The sequence below is a fragment of the Terrapene carolina genome, unplaced genomic scaffold, assembly GCF_002925995.2.
Source record: "Terrapene carolina triunguis isolate 2854851 unplaced genomic scaffold, T_m_triunguis-2.0 Scaffold247, whole genome shotgun sequence".
Classification (NCBI taxonomy): Eukaryota; Metazoa; Chordata; order Testudines; family Emydidae; genus Terrapene; species Terrapene triunguis.
In genome coordinates, this window is record NW_020664598.1 from 7,526,781 (window position 1) to 7,551,499 (window position 24,719).

At 43.7% G+C, this 24,719-nt stretch overlaps 1 protein-coding gene across 1 annotated transcript in view; it reads right to left on the reverse strand.

Moving 5' to 3' along the window:
• Positions 1-5,072: 5,072 nt before the first annotated feature.
• Positions 5,073-24,719, reverse strand: part of CRY1 (cryptochrome circadian regulator 1) — a 73,764-nt gene continuing 54,117 nt past the window's right edge. Inside the window, exons 8-14 of the mRNA XM_024212961.3 lie at positions 22,031-22,182; positions 21,720-21,922; positions 20,786-20,881; positions 19,626-19,721; positions 18,487-18,558; positions 18,299-18,403; positions 5,073-5,763 (exon numbers count right to left, since the gene is read on the reverse strand). Of these exons, the coding sequence (XP_024068729.2) occupies positions 18,303-18,403; positions 18,487-18,558; positions 19,626-19,721; positions 20,786-20,881; positions 21,720-21,922; positions 22,031-22,182 (720 nt within the window). The 3' untranslated portion in view covers positions 5,073-5,763; positions 18,299-18,302. The remainder of the gene's footprint in view (positions 5,764-18,298; positions 18,404-18,486; positions 18,559-19,625; positions 19,722-20,785; positions 20,882-21,719; positions 21,923-22,030; positions 22,183-24,719) is intronic.

Genomic DNA, 24,719 nt, shown 5'->3' on the forward strand with positions numbered 1-24,719 from the left:
CTCAAAGTCTTTTTTGAGAGTGGCCTCCATTTTGATTTCTGTAGGGCCCTTAGGATAGAACTCCTTTTCTGAGGGGACAACCATATTGTTAAGCCAGGGATGCTACGGTAGCATCAACTTTTGGTATTTCAGTAATTGGGACTTTTGGTTCCTGGATCCTATAGAACCTAAGATCATTTATGTTCATGTGCTTAGACTTGTCTGGCTTATCCCGTTCATCCTTGATTACCTCCACGAAAGAGGCATGTAGGAAACTGTGACCTGAGGGAGGATATTGAGGGGAGAAAGTTGCTCAGAGGCTGACTCTCAGGATTTTTTTAAAGGTTGAATCTGAAAAGTGGATACAGTCTTGCTGCCCATGGCCTCAAATTTCTCAGGGAGGGAAAAAACAAAACAAAAACAACAAAAAACCTTTGCTGAATCTTTCCCCAGTCCTCTCCTCTCTATCTCGAGACCCCTGGGGACTTACTCCCTGAGTCAGCTGACTGGGATCCTTCTCATCCTTAGAGCCTCTCCCTTCTCTGACCATGAACTCCTAGCCCATTTCCCCCACATTGAAGTCATGGTTGCTCCAGTGGATAGGGGATCTCTCATGCATGGCCAACTCATAGCCCTCAGACCTAACAGAATTAGGGACAGAAGGCTGGCTGCAGGCTGGGCACAACTCACCATTTACTGCACTTGGGAGATAGTCTCACATCCAGAGCACCATTTGCATTTCATTCGGTGCTTTTTAGGGTGCTCTGCCATACCTGGAAGGTGCAGAGGAATCAGCATGGGAACAGTACAGCTGAGGCTCTAGGTGGTTCCAACACCTGGTTAAAAAAAACTGACCTGAGGGGGGCGGGGAGAGGGACTGGGAGGAACTCACTGCTCACCCCACCCCAAATTTTTGACAAAAAAGCCCCCTTTAGGCCAGTATGAAGGCAGGAACTGTAAAAACTGCTGTCCACATGCTGGCACGGAGGCAGAGAACCTGGAAGCAAACAGGATCTGAGGGGGTGTGGCTAGACAATGCTGCTTTGAAACCTTGATCCACTTCAGTGAGCTGCAGAGAGAGGAGAGCAGTCCAGATGTAAAGAAGTGTGGTAGACGCTAGGCCACAGAGTGGCTCCATCTTTCCACCTGTGGGTTCCTTAGGTTAGAACTCCCGCCCTCTGAGGAAGTAACATAACCCTGACGTATCACACTACTGCAGCGTCAACCTTCGGTATCTCAGCAACAGAGCCCTTGGATTTTTAAATGTTACAGGTCTGTCGCATCTTACGCGCATTTAACATGCGCGAATTCAGCTTTATGCGGTCAGCAAAAACAAAAACAAAAAAAGAGAAAAATAACAATTTAAATACTGTTCCTGTAGTGCGGGCGATTCCGCCCGCCATTACACTCAATGTAATTTTGACTATACGCGGTTTTCGCTTTACGCGCTGACCGCGGAACGTAACCCCAGCGTAAGATGAGACAGACCTGTATTGAGCCTTGCCCTTACCTGGCTCTCTCCATTCATCCCTCATCACGGTGACGTTGTGCAGTCTATATGGTTTTATAAAAATATAAGTGAATATAATGTAACTGGGATATGCTTCATGCAAAAGGTCTCTGGTAAGGTATCATTACAAAGCTTATAACTACTAGGTATGATCATCCTATTTGTATAGATGTACCACTCTTGTATCTGAAACTAGAAATATAAAATATAACTCTGGGGGCCTATTGTAATTATGCAAAGTGTGGGCCATTAATGGTGGTTTGGAATCTTGATGACTCCCATTAACCAGGACCATTGTCTGCAGATGGCTGTGTTTTACCTGTGAGTCTTCCTTTATATGTGTGTGCTGGCAAGTGGGTAATGAAGCCTTGCAGTGACATGTGATCATGTCACCTGAACTGGAATCCATCTTTAACCTTGTGCTTTTCCAGTGTGTGTGTGGGGGGGGGAGGGGGAGGGGTGGAAACCCAGAGGGACAAAGGGTTCCTGCCTTATGCAAAAAGAGACAAAGAGGTGGAACAGAACAAAGAGGGGGAAAGAACCATCATGAAGAATCGCCTAGCTACCACCTGAGCTGGAACAAGAGCTGTACCAGGGAAAGAATTGTGCCCAGGCCTGGAAGGTGTCCACTGTGAGGAAAAAACTTACTGAAGCATCTCTGAGGGTGAGATTATCTGTATTTAGTTTAATTAGACATAGATTTGCGCATTTTATTTTATTTTGCTTGGTGACTTACTTTGTTCTGTCTGTTTCTACTTGGAACCACTTAAATCCTACTTTCTGTATTTAATAAAATCACTTTTTACTTATTAACTCAGAGTATGAATTAATACCTGGGGGAGCAAACAACTGTGCATCTCTCTCTATCAGTGTTTTAGAGGGCAAACAATTTATGAGTTTACCCTGCATAAGCTTTATACAGGGTAAAACGGATTTATTTGGGTTTAGACCCCATTGGGAGTTGGGCATCTGAGTGCTAAAGACAAGCACACTTCTGTGAGCTGTTTTCAGGTTAACCTGCAGCTTTGGGGCAAGTAATTCAGACCCTGGGTCTTCGTTGGAGCAGACGGGAGTGTCTTGCTCAGCAAGACAGGGTGCTGGAGTCCTGAGCTGGCAGGGAAAACAGGAGCAGAAGTAGTCTTGGCACATTAGGTGGCAGCTCCCAAGGGGGTTTCTGTGATCCAACCCGTCACAATCACTGCCTCGAAGAAGGAATGGATGGGGAATTGCAACCTCAAGAGAGGATTCAGAAGGGAAAAATTTACTTTGAGGCTTACTCACGGGAGTCTGCTCAGGTGTCGGTACCAGACTGCTCACCTTCCTGAGTGGAGGAGTCAGAGAACTCAAATCTCCTGGATTTGTGTTTTTTCTTCCCCTTTTTAGATTTTTTAAAAACTCTTAGCACATCTTGGGAGCGTAGCAGCTCTACTATGGCTTTGGTGAGGCCTTTTGCAGCTTGCCTTACCTTCAAGAGATCAGTCTCAGAACTCTCCCCCACTGGGTCCCATTCCCCTGGGAGGGAGAAGGGAGAAACTTGTTGGAGTTCTCCGGGTCAGCTTGGGAGGCTGACTAGAACCTCTGCTTCTTTCACTCAGGGCGCTCAGGACAAACTAAGACTCGGAGTGGAGGGAGTCTTGTGGCCCCACAGGCCCCTATGCTCTGAAAGGGTCCCCTGGAACTTATCCCAAGTCAAGTGGCCAGGGTCCTTCTTGCTTTTGGAGTATCTCCTTGCTTTGAGTTCCTGGTCCAATTTCCCCCCGTTGGGAGTCGTGGCTTAGGTAGGCAGGGGGACCCCACCTGTCTGTCTGACTCCAAGTCCCAGGACCAACGGGAGTTAGGGATAGAAGGCTGTGTGCAGGCTGGGCACCTACCAACCCTGGGAAGGCTGACTTACATATAGAGCACAGCCTGGATTTAACCCAGTGCTTTCTTAGCTGCTCTGCCATGGCTGTAAGGGTGCAGTGCAGGCTTAGGAAGAGTTAAATGACCTGAGGAGGAGGAAAGCTGAGGAAGGAAAACATTGCTCCCCACTGCCCATGGACAAAAATGTTAAAACTGAAGGAGTAAGGAAGGGCAGGAGCAACAGAAACCATCACTGTCTGCTGCAGCTGTGGAGGCAGAGAAACTGGCAGGAACCAGGAGAAAAGGGGGAAGGACCACACCACGCGGCACCAAAATGCTGATCCGCCTCCATGAGCTGCAGAGATAGGAGAACAGCCCAGATGTCCAGAATTATGGGAGACAGTGGCACTGGGCTGCAAAATGCTTGGATGGTAGCACGTGTTCTCAACTGGGACTGGTACATAACTTCCAATAAGACTTTGTTTCAACAACATAAGGTATTTTCAAAAACATTTCACACTTTTATTCTTTGCTCTTCAAGTTTTTAGAACCCTAAAATGAGCAAAATGGGCATAAGGTTCCTTTGTGTATTTTGGTGGTTTTGTGCATTACTAGGAAACCGCTATATTCTGCTTGAACTAATTTAGGAAAAGTGCCTCACATCTGGTTCTCTGTTTTAGTGCTCAGTAATTTGCTTGAAGAACACTCAAACACTCTGCACTTCAAACAATAGTGGATTCCACAAAGAACATAATGTGAAAAGCAAGTGGTATTTATTTAGTAGTACTTTTGATTAAATTTTCTCTCTCTGCCCAAAACAGGTTGCTTATATTAATGTAATTGTATAGAAGAGGGTCTAAAATGATATCACACTATAGGGGCACTGCACCATCTTGTGCAGTATGGCACTTGGTCCTAGACAAGTTGCCAACATAACATGCGATATGGGTTTGGTTTGAATTTGTAACTTCAAGTCAACACATAATGCTAGAGAGAAAATGCCTATGATTAAATGTCATCTGAAAAGATGTTGCTAAGAACAGATCTTAGCAACTCAAATGAGAATTTATTAGTGTATCCACCAAAACAGCTAACTGGCCTTGCTGTATATAAAATGTAACAATTTAGGTTGTTCCTTCTGGGATCCTTATGTTGTTGGAAGATTTCTAATCTTTGCAATTCCCCCAGAGAAGTTCAGATTGAGGCAAACTATTGAGTGGATTTGCAGAAACCACCACTGCCGCAGATGAGCAAACTAATTGCAGTAAGGAAAAGGCTGCCCACTAATCTGCTGAGTTACTCTTGTAGTTGTAGCACAGAACAAGCATAACAAGGCATTTAAGCCTATATAAAGCATCCAGTGAATGAGGTAGGAGTCCTGTGGAAAAAATAGTATGCAATGTGCACAAGGGGTCTGAATTAAGATTGCACAGGCAACTTAATTCTAGCATTTCCTAAGTTTTGAGTCCTAGACTTTGCAACCTTGCATTCTTGTCACATGGGTTTTTCATGATTAGATTTTAAATATCTATTTCAACAGATGAGCAAATTGTACATGGACAATTTTTAGCTCTGCTACTATGAAAAGTTCTGGAAATAATTAAAGAGGAAGCCGTGCAGTCAACCATTCTAAATCTGAAGATCTTCTCTTTCCCTCTCCCCCAAAGAAGTTTTTCTGGGTAATAATCACCAGAGCAACAACAAATAGCGTACATGCATGTGCACACACACACAAAATCAATACATATGTATATACATTTTTATTAAACAAGGTCATTTTAGCTTAACTGAACAAGGCAATGGGAAATACAAGGACTGGACATATACATGACAACTTTACAACTTCTTGACAGAAATAAATGACTTGTGACTTATATACAGCTGCATTTAATAGAGGTTACAAGTCTACTGTATTTTAATTAAACAAAATCTTAAGCTCTTACATTATGAAAATATGCAGAAGTTGGATCATAGAGGTTAAAATCCTGTCCACTCTAAAAATATTAAGTCTAAAAACCTCCATACCTTCCAATTTCTGCCCACAAAGTTTCTATTTTACAGAACCACCATTACTTTACTGTCTTTACTGTTACCATACATGAAATATCAAAAATATATTGATGAGTCTATCACTAATCATGAATGTTTGTATTTACATTCAAGTTAACAAATTCCTCACCAAATACTTTATATACAAATCTCAATTCGCCCTTTATGAAAGTCATTAAAAAGTTAAAAACCATAAAAATGCCAATTAGAAATAAAGCATTCCAAAAACTGAACTTGTTTACAACAATTCAGAACATTCGAAACAAATTTATGAAAAATGTGTTACTTTAATACAAGTATTGTCACAATACTTTAGCTCCAATACAGCGCAACAAAATTTTGCCTTCAACACATTCTGTGCGGCATCTTCCCTTCCAACAATGCTGTAGGAAAAAACAAATTAAGTAATCAATTGAGGAATAATATTTTTGCAGATCCCGGTACACTATCATATAAAATGTATGTTTTGATGATGATCTTTACAGTAAACTGGCCAAGAAACATAGCCCTCTTACTACATTACTATGATGTGTACATTACATTTAACTACAATTTTACAATGACGTTTCAGTAGAGTCCAGGAAGAGCATATAATACATCTTAAACAAAATGAAAACTGACATTTTAGATAAGTGGGGTCTCCCAAAAGTGTAATTGTGCTCACAAGAAAAATTCACCATAAAAGACTGAAAGATGGGGAATTTCTTCAGGAGTTGTGGAAGAAATCCAAATCCAAACAAACAAAAACACACACACATCCTGATGTGTAGTCCATTAATTTTGACAGGGGAAAAAGGTTCTCTCTCTTTACACACATGTTCATCCAAACTAGACTACAATGTTCACAGAAAAAATAAAAAACAAAATTTTCAAAATTTCTTGTCACCGAGGGGCTGAGAGTCCAATCGGCAGCTACAGAAAAACATGATGTAGAAAAGAGGCATGCAGACCTCCTTCCATCAGTGTTTCATAGCATAGTGTCTTGTCCATTGGGACAACACCTCATTCATTGGGACATATAATGACTAGCTAGTCTACTGCTTTCAATTAGTTCTCATTTAGGTCCATGTGACTTCATGTATCTCCTCCAAATACCTGTACAACCGGAGTCACGTTCCTAAAAGAGAATTTCTTTTTCTTTGTAATACACTTGTGATCTACAGCATTATAGACCAAGCAATAATAGGTAGAGTCAAGTGAAGCTCAGCAGCCATCTACTGATTTGAGATTACAAAACAATAGAGATTATACTTTCAAACCAGTAATGCCTAACCTAGGAGTTTAGAGACACTCATCAAGCCCTAGAGTAGGAGGGTCCAAAGTTGTTCTTCAGAGTTTACATAGTTTCATGAAGAGTGAACTTAGATAGAAGAGAGGGTTACTCACTTTGTGCAAAAACAACGAGGATTCCTTGTGGCACCTTAGACACTAAACAAATTTATTTGGGCATAAGCTTTGGTGGGCTAAAACCAACTTCATCAGATGCATCAGAAAGCTTATGCCCAAATAAATGTGTTAGTCTCTAAGGCAGAGGTGGGCAAACTGTGGCCCGTGGGCCGGCCGTCCTGGCCAGCCCTTGAGCTCCTGGCCGCGGAGGCTAGCCCCCAGCCCTTCCCCCACAGCCTCAGCTCACCATGCCGCCAGCGCTCTGGGCCGTGGGGCTGTGAAGTCCTGCTGGGCAGCCTAGCTGCGTGAGCTGTCAGGTGTAGTGTATTAAATTGCTCCCCGTAGAAATGTGCTACTTACGGCGCACCAAGTAGTACACAGTTAGTACCACATTCCTATGGGGAGCAATTTAATACACTACACCCGGGTAGGGAAGGCTGTAGCTCCCCAAACAGCCTGGCCTCCACCCCCCTATCATCCCCCTCCCACTTCCCACCCCCGACTGCCCCCTTCAGAACTCCCGACCCATCCAATGCCCCCTACTCCTTGTCCTCTGACTGCCCCCTCCTGGGACCTCACCCCCTGCTCCCTGTCCCGACTGCCCTGACCCCTATCCACATCCCTGCCCCCTGACAGGCCCCCCAGGACTCCCATGCCTATTCAACTCCCCCTGTTCCCCGTCCCCTGACCCCCACCCCCAGAACCTCCGCCCCATCCAACCTCCCCTGTTCCCTGACCCCTGACTGCTCCCCGGGACCCCCTGCCCCTTATCCAACCCCTTCCCCCCATTACCATACTGCTCAGAGCACCAGGACTGGCAGCTATAAGTAGCACATTCCTACAGGGAGCAATTTAATACACTACACCGGCCCTCCATACAGTTTTGAAACCCCAATGTGGCCCTCAGGCCAAAAAGTTTGCCCACCTCTGCTCTAAGGTGCCACAAGGACTCCTCGTTGTTTTCGCTGATACAGACTAACACGGCTACCACTCTGAAACCGGTCACCTTGTGCAGTAACTGAGGTTCTTTGAGATGTGTCCCCCCATGGGTGCTACACTGTAGGTATGGCAGCACCTTTGCGTCTGGAGTCGGAGATTTTCAATAGCAGTGCCCGTTGGACCACACATGCGTACCTCTCCTCCCCCGCGCTGTGCGCAGGTAGTATAAATAGCGCTGTGTGGGCCGACCGCCCTCAGTTCCTTCTCTGCTGCAGTGCCCAAACGCTACGCTCTGAAGCAGTGGGGAGGAGGGCTATAGTGGAGCACCTATGGGGACACACATCTCAAAGAACCTCAGCTACTGCACAAGGTGAGTAATCCTCTCTTCTTCTTCGAGTGATGTCCCCATCACTGTAAGTAACTATAAAGCAGTGTCCCTAGCTGGAAGGCTGGAGCTTCGGAGTGGCTGGTATCATCGAGGAATCCTGCAAGATGGCGTAATGTTGGGCGAATGTATCAGAGGATGCCCATGCGGCAACCCCGCATATATCTATTATGGTAACATTATTGAGGAATGCAATAGAGGTAGAGAGCGCTCGTGTGGCGTGTATCCTGATAGAGCCAGGTGGTTGCTTATTGTCAAGTTCATAAGACAGGCATATGCACTGTGAAATTCATTTAGAGAGGCGTTGTTTAGCTATAGCGGAGCCTTTAGCATGTTCGGCAATGGATATGAAAAGGCAGGCGAGTTACTGAACAGTTTGGTTCTATCCAAACAGAATGACAATGTGCATCTAATGTGTGGAGAGCTGCTTCTTGGTAATTGTGTGGTTTGAGAAAGAAGGAGTAATATAGGCTTGTTTAGATAGAAGGACGTTATAACTTCAGCAGGAATTTTGGGAGGGGATGGAGGGTCACTCTGTCCCTATAACACGTTGTATATGATGGGTATGCCATAAGAGCTTATATTTCTCCCACACGTGGTGCCGATGAGGAAGGCCATTTTCATTGCTAGATGAAGGAGTGAGCAGGTTGCCATTGGCTCAAATGGAAGTCTAGTCAGAGAGCATAGGACTAGGCTGGGGCCCTAGGGTGAGATGGGGGGACATATGTCAGGGTATAAGTTTCAAACACCCTTAAGAAAACGTATGACAAGGGTGTGTACAAACACTGAATATCCCTTGACAGGGCAGTGGAATGTGGTAACTGCAGCCAGGTGCTGTTTGAGTTGAAGGAGGTAGTCCAGTATGAGAGGGAATGGCGTGCGACCCCCCCTTAAATATATAAAAAAAAGTGGTTTTGATTTATAACACCATTATAAATGCTGGAGGCAAAGCGGGGTTTGGGGTGGAGGCTGACAGCTCACCACCCCCCATGTAATAACCTCGCAACCCCCTGGCCCCAAGTTTGAGAACCCCTGCCCTAGTGAATAGCATCCCAGGCCTGCTCTGGAACAAAACCGAGGTCAACGGGTGTTCTCCAGAGTGGTGAAAAGGTCTATGATGGGGTGACCCCCATCGGTGGAAGATGGGTCGGAGTGCTCTCATGTCGAGCTGCCATTCGTGCTTGTGAGAGAAGGTTCTGCTCAGTGTATCCGCTCTCGTGTTCTGAAGTCCAGGGAGATACGCAGCAGAGATGGAGATGTTGTCGTGGATACACCCATTCCATAGCTTGATCACTTCTGAGCGTAGGGAATGAGACCTGGCACCTCCTTGCCTGTTGATGTAATACATGCAAGCGAGGTTGTCCGTCATTACTTGAACAGCCTGGTTTCTGAGGAGTGGTAGGAAACATTGGCAGGCATTGTGGACTGCCCTCAGTTCCAGGAGGTTGATGTGTAAGGTGGACTCAGTGGGCATCCATCTGCCCTGTATAGTGTGCTTGCATAGATGCATTCCCCAGCTGAGGAGGGAGGTGGTAAGTATCACGGTAGGTGGAGGTTGAAGAAAAGGGACCCGGCCCAGACATTGTCGGGACATGTCCACCACAGTAGTGACTCCTTGACCTGGGTTGGCATGGACAGGAGTTTTTGCATGCTGTGTTTGTGAGAAAGATATACTGTATGGAGCCAGCCCTGAAGACACTGCATGTGCAACCTCGCATGTTTGACCACAAACGTAGCTGCAGCCATATGTCTCAGAAATTGGAGGCATGTACGTGCTGGGATTTGGGGGCATACTTGGGTAGTTGAGACTAGTTGTGTTATCGCTGGGAACCTGTGAGGTAGTAAACACACTCTTGCCTGGTTGGCATCGAGTAGAGCGTCAATGAATTCCAGTGTTTGCACTGGGGTTAGTGTGGACTTTTCAAAATTGATAAGGAGGCCCACTTTTGTAAAGAGGGTCATTGTAGTGTGGACTGCTCTGAGCGCTTCAGTCTTGACTACCTTCTCAAAGCGTCATCCATCTAGATATGGGAAAATGGTGATACCTTGTTTGTGGAAGAAGGCCACGACCACTGCAAGTACTTTGGGAAAAAAACGGACAGAGCTGTGGATAGTCCAAAGGGTAGTATCCTATACCGGTAGTGACTGTGGCCTACAATGAATTGTAGGAAACGTCTGTGAGCAGGATGTACTGCAATATGAAAGTATGCGTCCTATAGGTTGAGGGCCGAGAACCAATCCCCCTGTTCCAGTGCTGGGATGATGGTGGATAGGGTGATCATCTTCAAACCTTGTAGTTTGACAAAACTTTGTTGAGATTGCGAAGGACTAGGATGGGGCACCAACGACCACACTTCTTTTGTACCAGGAAGTAGTGAGACTAAAAAACCGCGTCCTTTGTGTTGTGGAGGGACTTGTTCTATGGCTCCCAGTTGAAGTCATCATCTCACCTTCCCCTCCAGGATGGGCTCCCCTAAGAGGGGTCCCTGAAAAGGGATGTGGAGGGGGGTTAGAGGGATGGTACAACTAGGAAGGGAATGGAGTAACCTTCCTTTACTATTTCCAGGATCCATCTGTCGAGATAACGAGCATCCAAGATGGTAAAAATGGAGCTAAGCGGTTGCCAAACTGTCGGTATGTAGATGGCATTACAAATGGTAGGGGCAACTGGAGCAGGCAGGAGGTTTTCTGGACCTTGATCACACCTTCAAATTTGCTGCTTATTAGAGTGTTTGGGCCAGTGTCCCTCGGGCAGGCGACGGTCTGCGTCTGTCGGGAAGTTGGAGACGACGGTGTTGGTTGTCAAACTGCTGCTGTGGGTAGTATGGCTAAGGGCGAGATGGTGGAGAGAGCTGATATTTTCCCAATCTTCGTTTTGGCTGCCGTGTGTATATACCAAGGGATTTTAGAGTGGCTCGGGAGTCTTTCAGTGAATGTAAGGAGTTGTCTGTGCACTCAGAAAAGAGTTTTTGTCCCTCGACTAGGAGATCCTCGACCATATTTTGCATCTCCTTAGGGAATTCTGAAAGGTTCAACCATGATACACGTCGCATTACTACTGCTGTAGCAATGGACTGGGCAACTGTGTCATTTGAGTCTAGGAAGGGCCTGCAGGGCCGTGCAGGCTATTAAGTGACCTTCCGAAATGAAGGGTAGCAGATGAATAGGATTTTATACCCAGGAGATCTAAACATTTCCAGTTCAGTCAGGATGATTGGATTGGGATTGGCAGCCCTTCTCTTGCACCGCATTTGCTACGAGGGAATTCGGGGCAGGATGTGAAAATAAAAACGCCACATTTTTTGCAGGCACATAATATTTCCTATCTACTCGTTTGCATGTAGGAGGGATAGAGGCTGGAATCTGCCAAAGAAGGTTTGCAGGTTCAAGTAGTGAACCATTAATAGGTAAGGCGATTTCTGTTGTTGAGAAGGTATGGAGAATGTCAATCAGTTTATGTTGTTCCTTGACCGCCTCAAGTGGGATCTTTGTTTCATAGGAGTGGCTGACTCCCTAACTTCTGAAAGTGACGAAAATCATCAGCCACTGTGGGAGGTGGTGGCATAATGGCTCCATCAGGTGAAGTTGAAGAAAACGGGAGGACCAGAGGTACCTCCCCATCCTGCTCTACTTCCAGTTCCTCCTCCTAGTATTTGCGGGGGCTGTGGTTCTGGAGGTCGATAGATTGTTGAGGAGGGGTGGATGGAGGTCGGCATGTTTGCAGTGGTGGGGGATTACTGAATTGTGCCCAGGGGTCCCAATATGGTCAATTAGGGGGAAAGGGAATATATGGTTGCATCCATGGGGGCCCCTGAAAAGGCTGGGGGCCCTGAACTGCAGCAGGGTAAGGCTGGTAAGTTGATGTCAATTGCCCTGATGTTGATGGGGGCAAAAGAGTCTTTTCATCCTCCTCAACATCACTAAGGAAAGGAGGTCCTGTCCCTGTGGGAGAGTGTGAAGAGTGTGTTGATTGAGAAGTGGTGAGACTTAGGACACCTCCTGTCTGAGAAGTGGAGAATCTGGAATGTCAGATATAGTGAAGTCTGATAGCTGTGTGAATTCCTGTGGGTGATCTCTCCTCAGTGCCTGTGTTGAGCATGGTGCTGAGGTGTGATATGGAAAAGAGTCAGTGGATTGTGCCAGAGAGCTTTTCAGAGCTGTAGCTTTAGTAGGAGTTTGCAACCCTCATGGAGTCTTTCTCAGAGCCAAAAGCTTCAGTGCCGTGCGCAGCGTCAGGGCCGAGGGCTTCACTGGAGCCAGCTGTTTTGCCTGTGGCGGTGCCGACAGTGTCCTCGGCACCAGAAATGGACCTGGAGCCGCCGAGGAGGTAAAGGGCTTGCTTTAGTCACCCACAACAGGCGGTGACGCCAATAGCAGCTGTTTTGTCCTGGCATGGTCCTTAGACTTCCTCTCAGGGGCTGAGGTAGTCAGTCTAAGAGCAGCTTTGTGCCTCTTCTCAGAAGCCATTCGCACCACGGATCTAGCTGGGGATGGCATCCCTGCAGTTTGCGCCTCAGGAACTGAAGGAGGGATTGCTCTCTTCTTAGTGTCAGCCTGGTTAGAGGATGATCTTCCCTTACTTGGGCAAGGAGAGTGAGGGTCGGCAGACGACCTTGCTGAGCGTGAGGGTCTCTCCAGTGAGGAATAAGAACCGGGATCCGATGCTGGTCGCAGGGACTTTTCCATGAGGAATAGTTTGAGTTTAAGGTCCCTGTCTTTCCTTGCTCTTGGGCTTTAAGCCCAGACAGTGGGAACAGTTCTGAGAAACCTGTCCCACTCCCAGGCAACGGATACACTGTGCGTGGCTGTCCATTATAGAGAAGGCGATCCCACATGACACACACCGCTTAAACCCGGAGGAACCAGGCATAAGGGTCAGGGAATAGCTTTGCTGACGGGAATTAGGGAAAACAAAAAACTTTTTTTTTTTTTTTTTTTTTTGAAGGATGAAAGAGCTAGCCAACTACAAGAGGAAAAAACAGGTAAGAAACTATCTAAATAGTGAAGTGGGCTCTGCTAACTGTTCCATTCCAGAATGCAGGCAGTAGAGAGGGAACTGAGGGCAGTTGGACCACACAGCTCTATTTATACTACCCGCACACAGCGCGCGGGGAGGGGAGGTGCACATATGCGGTTCGACGGGCACTGCTATTGAAGATGTCCGACTCCAGACGCAAAGGCGCTGTCGCAACTACAGTGGAGCACCCATGGGGATATCACTCGAAGAACCACCACCAGTGCAGCACATCCACATTGCTTGATATATGTAAGATAGCAGGGGGTGGAAGTGTAGTGCAGAGCAAATGGAGCAGGATCTCTAGATTCCATTCCCAATGCTTCAAGAAGCTAGTAGGGTGATGGAGATAAAGAATCAGAGGACACTGACTTAATTTGAGACAGAGCCACAGAAATCACAGTACAGCATCAATACCGTACTGCAATGTCTTTATGAAGATGATGTGCCAACATGCAGTAACACTGGGTACAAGATGCATTAGATCTTACCATGAGAAAATTGACTAATAGTCCTGTCAAAGAATTAAACTTGCAGTTATGGCCCATTATGCTTAGCTAAATCCTCCCTATCACAGGAAGAACCCAAGGAATGGAAAGTGTAAAAAACATATGGCTATGACAGCATGAAAAAACACACTACATGCTACACTTTCACGTTAAGAGAAATTAACAGTGGTATGGATCACACAGAGGTCTTGGCCTTGAAACCATGCAGAGCCTGAGAATCTAAGAGGAGCCAAACCTAAATGCACATCTTAGGACATCCATACGGAGTGCTTTTCTTTCTGAAGCCCTGTCCCACCACCACAAGGCCATTCACCGCCCAATCCCATACAAAGGGAAATTACTTACCTTGTTGTAACTGGAGTTCTTCAAGATGTGTGGTCCCTATCTATTCCACTGTGGGTACGCATGCGTTCCATGCGCCTGAGACCAAAGAAGTTTTGCAAGTAATGTCTATTGGTCCATGCCTGAACCCCTACTCTTCCAGTTTCTTCTCTACTGTGAATCTTGCCAAGCTCCGAAGAAGAGGTGAAGGAGGTTGGGAAGTGGAAGACAGATAGGGACCACACATCTTGAGGAACTTCAGACACTTACAACAAGGTAAGCAATTTCCCTTTCTTCTTTGAGTGCTGGGCCCTATGGATAACTGACAAGCAGTATTCAGAGAGGAGGTGGGTGCAAGAACACAGGTGGTATAGCTGCTTGTAGAACCAGTGCCCCAAAGGATGAGTCAACGGCAGAGTCTTGGACCCAGGAATAACGCCTCATGAATGTGTGGATGAAACTCCATATAGGCTGTCCTGCAAATGCTAAGCAGGGATGCTTCTTGAAGTGATGCTTCTGAGGCTGCTTGTTCTCTTGCATAGTAAATCTTTACCCCATGTGAGGGAGGAAGCTGTGCCATCTGATAACAGAATAGGATATACCCAGAGATCCACTGAGAAGATATAGCTTGACCTTAAACTCACTCTGGAATGGAAATGAACAGTCTAGATGGCTTTTCTGATTGGTTTTGTTCTCTGCAGATAAAATGACCATGCTCATAATTCGTCGAGAGAATTAAGTCTCCTCTCCTCACTAAAGGCATAAAGCTTTGGAAAGGCACAGGTAAATGAATTGACTGGTTTATATGAAATGTTAGAACAATTTTATGAGTAAATTTTGGATGTAGTTGGATATAGAGACTCTGTCCTTATAGGATATTATGTATGGCCATTAGGACTCCAAGTTCACCTACCTTTCTGGCCAAGGTGATAGCAATGAGGAAGGCAACATTTATCTACAGGTGAGACGTGAAACACATAGCTATTAGTTCAAAGAGTGGCATAGTAAGACATGAAAGTACTAAATTAAGGTCCCAGTGAGGGGTTGGTTTCCTTACCGGCAGAAAGGTTCTGATCAGAACCTTCTGGAAACTGGCTGTTGGTGGGTGAGTAAAGATTGAATAAACCCCCGATGTTGGGTGACGCACTGACTGTGCCTGGTGAACCTGTGGCAAACTATGGGAAAGATCCATCGTCTTGAGAGTAAAAGAAGAATCTAAACTAGCAAGAAAAAACGATTATTTATCTGTATGGTAACAGTTGTTTTTCGAGACGTGTTGTGAACACATACATTCCACTGTAGATGTTTGTGTGCTCAGTGCAGCAGCACCACTACGCAGTGCATGCTTCCCTGATCTCCTCATGCCTTCAGGTGAGATTATACAAGCGGAGTATCTGCCGCCTTCTGCTCCGTTCCTTCACATTGCTGTATGTAATGTCCGAAGTACTTTGGAAGGTTGGAGGGTCATGAAATGTATGTGTGTACAACACATCTCGAAGAACAAGAGTTACTATACAGGTAAATAACTTTTTTCTCCTTAGAGTGCGCATATACATTCCACTGTAGGTGATTCATCAGCAGTTCCCTTACAGTGGAGGGACTTTGGATCATCTGAAGAGAGATTGGCAAGTCTGTGTTACTAAACTGGTATCATTACAGGATACTTGAGTGATGGCATAATGAGTGGAAAAGGTATGCAGACACAACCATGTTGCTGTCTTGCATACAACAGCTATTGGAACATTGCTGAGAAAAGCTGATGAAGTGGACTGAGCCCCGGTGGAGTGAGCTATTACTCTTGGTGGAGGAGTGATTTTAGCAAGATTGTAGCAGAGCTTAATGCAGTCAGAAATCCAGTGAGATTCACCAAGACAATGCAGATTGACCCTTAATGTTCTCAGCAAAGGCTACAAAAAGCCTGAGGGAAGTCCTGAAGGATCTAGTGTGGTCCAAGTAGGATGCCGGGCTCTACGAACATCCCACATATAACTTGTTTCCTTAGTTTTAGACAAATGAGGTTTTGGGAAAACACACACTGGAAGATTGATCATTTGGTTTAAATAAAAAGCTGACATTACCCTAAGCATAAACTTATGGCATATCCTAAGGGAATATGGACCCTTGTCCATATGGAAGGCCATGAAAAGAAGGTCAGCCAGAAGTTCTGAAACTCTCCTGACAGAAGTGATTACCACCAAAAAGGTCGTCTTCATAGACGAAGATAATGAAGTTGTAAGCCATAGGCTCAAAAAGGGGGTCCCATGTGTTTGGAGAGGACTAGTTTAAATCCCATACAGGTACAGGAGCAGACAGAGAAGAGAAACATTAATCAGGCCTTTCAAAAAATAAATCAAGAAATGAGAGGATGAACTGAATGCTGATTCATGTGAGCAGGATGACATTTGTAGGAGGCTTCGAAACCAGAATTGTCTGAGCCATTTGGGGGTGACAAGGGTGACTCCATGCCCTTTGCTGCTGAATCTTCCATAGAACCTGAGGTGGTAGTGGGATGGGATAGAAGACATCTAAAGTGATCTGTCCAAGGCAGTAGGAGAGCACTGCCTCTGGAGTGCTTTTCTTGAGCTTCTCTGAAGCAGTATATGTTGCATTTCCTGTTTGCCTCCCAAGTGGGGGTTTCCCCCACTGAAAGAAAATGCTGTTCACCACCCACCTCATCATGGATGGCAAAATGCCTACTGAGGCTGTCTGCCAATGAATTCTGGGTTCCTCGAAGGTACACTGCCAAGTAGGGTGGTGTGGTTCTTGATACACTAGTTCCATAAGATGACCACTTCTATATACAGTTCCTCTGGTCTGGTATATGATTCCCCTGACAATGGGAAGGTCCAAATCCAGCTCGATCAGTGGTGCCATCAGTTCCATTGAAGAAAAGTCGTGGCTAGTAGGCAGAATGGGGAACAGATTTCTCCCATAGCCTGCATCTCCTCAGGGGGCAGGGGAGGGAATCAAAATCTATTTGGTGAGGGTTGGTTCAGACAACACAGGAGATTGTGGATATGGGAGAACAAAGATGTCTTCCAGAGTGGTATATATTTCCAAATGGCATGCGGTTCTATCTGGCTGTACAGATGGAGCTGATGTAGGAAGGCTGAGTTGTCAGATGCATATGGCGTTGTGGTGGTATGGACGGTGGATGAGGTTCCTGATGAGTGCTCTTTATCGGTACCAGTGATTCATGGTCTCTTGACCTGGACAGGATCACCAGCAGAGGTAGTGCCAGTGCAGAGTCCCGTAGTGGCATAGATTTGCTCCTATGCACCTTTTTATCATAGATCTGGGATTTAGGATGTCCTAAGTGGTTGGGAGCTGGGCACAAAGACCTGCCTGACTTGGACAGGGAGAGATCTGTCCTCTTTGGAGTGGACTTAGAGGGGAGATCTGCTTCTGTGCTTATGAAAGCATGCTCTGCTCCTGCAAGGAACCCCTGATGAAGGGTCCATAGGCATATTCTCGATCACTCCTCCATCAGGCTTCACACCAGGACGCAGACTCCTTGATGACTCTGGCCGATGTACAGGGGGTTTCCTCGACCTAGGTCTGACTGGGGCTTCTTAGTCTTTTCCATGAGGTGCTTTTTAAGCCAGAATTCTTGCACTTGTAGCAGCATCTAGCTAGGGAAGGAGTGACAGATACTGCATCTGGAAGAGACAGGCACTTCCCCAAAGCAGTACAGGCAGCGCTGGTGGTTGTCTCTAACCAGAAAGGTGAAAGCACAGGAGATAAAGCTTTTAAAGCCAGATAATCTAAATCACATTCTGGGATGCACATGAGTCCCCAGGGAGGGGATTTTAACTATCCATTGAACTATCCATTGCTATATTAATAGAACTATTAAAAACATTAACTATACTAAAGATAAAACTGGTAAACTTTTAAATATTTACAGGTTTTAAGGATCAGGCTGAAGAGAAACAAACAGCACTGCACTGGCGACTCAGATTTCGGCCATGGCGCGGTAAGAAGAACTGAAGAGGCCATCAGTTCTCCCCATCCCTTATATACTTGGTGCAGAGCATGAAGAGAGTAAAGGCACAGGCCCTGACCTCTGGATACTGCTTTCAAAAATTCTCTAGTCTAAGGCGCATGCACACCCACAATGGAATGCACACAGGGACCAGCACTCAAAGAAGAACTTGCTTTTCGTCCTTCTACTCCCACCACAATTGTGTGCATGAGAAAGCAGAGCACAGCTGCTGTTCCTTTTCAGCCACATTCAGTCAGTAGTTATGTATATTTGCTCCCCTTTATACCATGCAATGGCACACACGTTGTACATTAATGGTTGCAAACACTATATAGTAATTTAGCTCACTAACAAGATGTTTTAGAGTTTCCTTTCTTACCAATCTAATTAGTGCTCTGTCGCTGGACTTTCGGCCCAATGCTCTGAGTTTCCTTTTCTGGATTTGGGCGTTTCCCAGTGCTGATACCAGTGCTTCCTGTTCTTCCTGAAAAATGAAATCAACATCTAACTTGAGAAACTATTTTGCTTTTTATGTATCCAAATGACATCTTTTAAAACATAAGTCACCTTGTTGCAGTAAATGTGATTGCTGATGGTCTCCCTGGGCATAATGTACAATACTGCTGCCTTGAGAATAACCTGTTAAAATACAGTACACATTTACTTAAATCATTCCTGTGTTTTCCTTTTATTTATCACAGTTATAGGCTTGTATCCATTAAACTTTTGTATGAACAAGGGGAGCCAAACCTTGAACTCCCAAACACAGAGACGTCTGGCCAGAAATCATTCTTGTTCGCAGAAGAATTCTTGTACTAAAAAGTTACACACACACACACACACACACACACACACACACACACACACCTTTTCTAACTGCTACAAACTTTAGTTTTGACACTGCCCAATCATCCTTTTTACTATTCTCAAGATAACAGGAGTCAACAGCACAACTAAACTGGGATGAACCAGAATTTTCTATTTCATGTAAATTGCCCGACAGCCCTCGATACATCAAGAGAACAGGTACTGCAGAAGCAAGAGCAAGTTTTCCTATTCTGCCCAAACATTTGCTTCAGCCATGTTCTGGAGGCCTGTAAGGAGTGACAGTGAAGTCCTGTCTCCACATCTGTTCTGTCAACCCGCAATCCCTGCTGAGATTGCAATGCGAGGCCAACTCAGGTAATGATTTTGTGATGTGGATACCTATTTGACAGCAACTGTATTTCTAACTCTTTAAAAAAATATTTCTTCTGCCTGTTCACCCATACAAACAGTGGGCTCTACACAAATTGTGGTCAAATGCACAAAGTAAACAAATGGAAATTTTACTTCCTTCAAGCTCTCAGCTGTAGTGATCTTGGGTGTTATTTGTAACAGGAGACAAAAAGAGACCTCTGATTTCTATGCTGGTATCCTACCAAAGACTACTGTAAAATATCCTTACCCCAACCCTGAAAACAAACATAGCTACTATTGTTTACAACTTGATTCTGGAGACAGCTCTTTGTATTTGAGGCCACAAATTAATATCATGCTAAATGATATAATCATTACACATTTATGTTTCAACAAAGAAAAGTGAGCCAAGCTCAATTTTAGAATTCTGCTGTCACCAGGGAAAAAATATCAGATATTTATAGGATTTTAACAATTTCCAGAATCGTGAGAACGTCTCTGAACACATTTTATTTGCTAAATAATACCATGCTGCTGAATTCCACTTGATCCTGCATGTGAGTCTTCTAGGGAACATGTCTGAACGCCCACTGTATGACCATCATTGCTTCCCATTTGAGCTCCTGAAAAAAGGATATTTTAAAAAAAATATTTTCAGCATTGAATACAGCACAGATTGAACATTTAATAAATAATTAAGTGTAATGTTTGAAAGTCTATAATGTTTGAAATATGTATTTACTGTCTTGTACAAAATGGGAATGATTGAATATTGCATTCTAAAGCAATAAAGGGTTCTGTAAGGTCAAATTTTTGAAGATTTTTTTAATGTAACCTCGAAAGTTATGGGGAAAATTTTATATGTCCAAGGTATTGCTCAAACAAATTCAGATCTCTGTGCATCAACCAGTTAGGTGAGACTCAAATTCCTGATATGAAAAGTACAAATGCAGTTTATGTACACAAGAATTTGATAATGCAAGATCGTCCCCTCATTTTGTATGCTGGACTGAAGCCCCTTTAAAAGTTTTGCCTTTGATGTTTAAGTTTCAAAGCATGTTTTTTATTATTCCCTATATTCTGTATATAAAATACTAGCATCTGTACATCACCTAAAAAATGTCTGTAAGCTAAAAATATTTTTCATTAAAACCCAATTGAAAGTTATACATTATGTATTGTAGGTATGTGGGGATATTTTACCATCATTATTTGTATTGTGGTGGTGCCTAGAGTATCTAGTCCCCAAAGTACTAGGCATGGTACAAATATAGCAAAAATGGGCCTTGCCTCAAAGAATTTACAGTCTGATTTAATCTATTATGTTACCACTGTCACAAGGTATTAATGATTCCTAGGAGGGAAATATATGTACAAATATTTTGAAGAATTGCTTGAAATGTATTAATACTTTTACAAGGGTTAGAACATTCCTCTCTAAAGGTTTACTTACTTATGTTGAATATACCAATTCTTCAGATGAGCGGCTTATCAGCATTTATATAACCATGCAAAAATTAACTATGGTGGAAGAGTGGATCTGAAAACATTCTTAAGAGCAGTTTTCACAAAACTGTTTTCGTGAGGGTAGCTGTTTCTACATAATAGCATACTAGGGGGCTCACTTAAGGAATTTGTACAACTTCTCAGTTCCAATACTTTTGTCAGAATAGGAGATTTTACTTACCACTTGCACTACTACAACCAGAGATGTTTTCTCCTGGTGAATATCCCATTAGGCCACCATTTCCATTTGGGTTAGAAGGCACTGTTGCAAGAAGACCTAATCAAGGAAACAAAATTAATTGCTAACAATATTGAGGGAAGCAAATATATTTTGATTTAGTATATATCTTCCCTTGTCTCCCAAGAGTATTTTCTTTAATAGTTTAACTTCATCAGTGGAGAGAATTATTTTTTTCCCCCCTCTACTGTAAATTGGAATATCTGTCCAAGAAATTTTAGATTATAATTATTTTACTTATCAAAAAGTCAGTATTATTTTTGCAAGAAACTTTAATTGTGTATGTTAAATATGGTGCATTTTAGTGCAAGAGACATCACAAGTTACTTCATATCTATGCATACCCTGTATCCCTGGATTACAACCATTATTTGGACAGGCAGGTGTCAACAAATGCACATGTTGCACAACAGTGGGAGAAGTGGACTTTTATACATGGATGGAAGAATGTAAACAAAGGGTTCAAATTAATTTCTCAAGATAAACCACCATGTTTGTGAATAGCAGATTGTACAGTTAAGGTTGCAAGACCTTTTCCACTGTAACTTTTTCATGCAATAGTTCTATCTGGTAGTAAAATTAATCTACACAAGACTAATTTGATGCCCAGGAGATGACATGACCTTAAAAGAAACTTCAGGACTAACTCCCTAGGCAGGTGCAGACGAGATACATTGCAAAGTGCTGGGAAGAGGTGAGTGAGCGGGAAAAAGTAAGTGTTACCAGTACACTGCTCTTATAATCCACTTTAGTCAGTTAACGAGGCTACCCCTGACACTGGGCTCATATCTGGCCACCATGGCTACAGAATGGGTTGTCACAACTAGAAGGGGAGACAAAATCTCAAATAAATACATGAAGGAGACTACAGTCATACCCAATCCTCTGTATCGTGAAAGCTGCTGGTAGATTTGTTTCATCCTCTCAATATTCAGGCGGCTTGCTTCTGCATGATTTACCATTGGTTTAGGATAATGAACTCCTACTACACATTTTGCAGCCTTCTGGATGCTCTCTGGGGCATTCCAAGGATCGTATATGTATTTTGCAGGGAAACCTCTAAGTATAGGCAAATAACGTCTTTAAAGAAAAAAGAAAAAAGTATAGTTTAAAACACACAGCTGTTTGAAACTGAGGCAACTTTAATGATAGCTTTATATTTCTGGGGAGGATTGTATGTGAGATTACCTGATGTAATCCCCATTAGGATCAGTTCTTCTGCCAAAACTCACAGGACAGTAGCAGTGAAAAAACTGCTGAAAAAACGAACTACAGGAAAGCCACATCCAGCTTCCAGCATTTACACTCCAATCCGCATCAAGCAGCAATTCTTCAAACACCTTGAGAAATAACAGTATCAAGTTATTCTAAATGTGTTAAATTTTTCCACAAACACTCCTAAGCATTGCTCAGCTATCAAGATGTCAGTACAGGAAACTATGCTCTTAAATGTTGAAATCCTATCTTTTCTGACATTTGCCCAGACTTGGTAACATCTAAAAAGTGCTCAATACTTACACAAGTACCTCTTTATAAGTCCATTCAAGTGGGATAGTGGAAAAGTGTCTGAATAGTGTCTGGCTTCTACAGCACAGAAGTTGGACATATTTTGCACAAATCCATTTTACAGATTGAGGCAAAACTGAGGCAAAGAACGGTGAAATAACTCGCTCAAAGTCACCTAAGTAGGCTAGTGGCAGAGTTAGGAATAGAACCTAGGTCTCCTGAATCCCTGTGCTGTGCTCTACCCACTAGGCCACACTGTCTCTGGTCGGGGTGGAATTTTCTTTCCCAGTTAGCTCCGTACGTACTCTACTAGAAAGCTACATTAATTTCCTAATGCTTTCTAGTGAGAAAGTTAACTTTTATAGCTTTTTGGAAGATGTTTCAATTAACTTAACAGTTAACTTAATAATTAGAGAGACAAGGTAGGCGAGGTAATATCTTTTATTAGATTACTTCTCTTAGTGAAAGAGAGAAGCTTCTGAGCTTACACAGAGCTCTTCAGGTCTGGGAAAGGTACTCAGTGTCACAGCTAAATGGAACAGACTGTTATACATGAGGATACATATGTTGCAAGAGACCGTTCAAGGTGAAGTTAACATTTAATAATTACTTATTCTAAAAAATTCTAGAACTTAATAGCTTTGACATATGAAGGTTACTTACAACTGGAGTTCTTAGAGATCACTGCATAGTCACTCCTTGGGACTCATACCGACCAGTGCAGGATAGTAGAACCTTCTATTAGCAGTGCTCATTAGGCACCCGTGTTCCCCTGCCCACCCTGTCTAGCACTTGAGCACATTCTGATGGTGAGAGTTTAAAGGGGGCATGGCAACATTGCCCCCTCAGTTCCTTCCACTGCTAGAGCAGAAAACTCAAGATATTTTAATTTGGACTCTGCAGGAGTGGGGAAGGTGGTCAGGGAGCATGAATATGCAGAGCCCATCTCAAAGAACTCCAGTTACAAGTAAGTAACCTTCATTTCTTCGAGTGTCCTCAGCATATCCCCACTCTTAGGATAGTCTTGCAAGCAGTACAGCAAATTGAATAGAGGGATGCGGAGTTCTAACTAAACAAGGATTGGAGTACCACTCTACCAAACTGGGTGTGCAACTGGGATGCCATATTCAATGCATAATGCTTTGTGAAAATGTGAAACAACTTCCACGTAGCAGCTTTGCATGTCTCAATAAGGGCAATATGTTTATAAAAAGCCACAGATGTAATTACTGCTCTAGTAGAATGAGCTCTGGACAGGCTAGGAATGGTGAAAGAAGCTCTTCTGTAACATTCTTAAATGCACTAACCTATCTAGACAGGGGGACAGAGAAATGACTTTACTTTTGGAGTTACCAGCATATGAAATAAATAACTTGGAAGAAGACTTAAAACTCTTTGGTCAATCTAAGTAATATGAGAGTACTCTCTTGGTATCTAAAGAATGTAATCTAAATTTTTCTCTTCAGATGAATGAGGCTTTGGAAAGAATAGATTAATGGGCTGATTTACACAAAACTCAGAAACAATTTTAGGAAGAAATTCAGGGTCTGGTCTAAGAACCACCACATCCTTATAAAAAGTGCATGGGGGGAGGGAGGGTTCCCACCAATGCATGTAGTTCACAAATTCTTCTTGTGGAAGTAATTGCTATCATAACACTGTCTTCACAGAGAAGTGAAGCAAAGAGCAGCTAACTATAAGCTCAAGTTAGACAAGAGATGAGTCAAAACTAAATTCAAATTCCTTGGAGTGACAGGGTCTTGCACTGGGGAATACACGTTCAGTAGCCCTTTCAAAAAGTTTTTGACCAGTGTATGCAAATAAATATATTATATATTTTTTCCATTAATATGAGTATGGTATGCAGCTAGATGAACCTTAATGAAGGGCAGAGGCAACCCCACTCTTTTTAAGCATAATAGATATTCTACAGTAAGTTGTATTGGAGCTAACACCAGGTCAAACACTTTTCCCAGTTGCCCATAAAACACAAAAACAATCTTCTTCACTTGAACCCATAATTTTTTTTGTAGTTGATAGTTTTCTGGGATTAATTAAAATTCTTTGCATCTGAACTGAGCACAATCTTTCTAACTCTGTCAAAGGCCTATCGCCCAATCTCTCAAATTTAACGACTGAAGATCTGGGGGGACAACCTTCCCCTCCTGGTGGGGTAGTAGACCCATTGATAACGGGAGAATTCTGTCATTACCTTTGGATAAATGAAGTCATTCGGTGTACCACTGTTGTCTTGGCCACTCTGGTGCAATGAGAATCTTGCCTTACCTTTTTTATCACTGGGGAATGAGGGGAAATGCATACACTGAACCCTCCTTCCCAATCTAGGGGGAATATATAGGTCAATGACAGG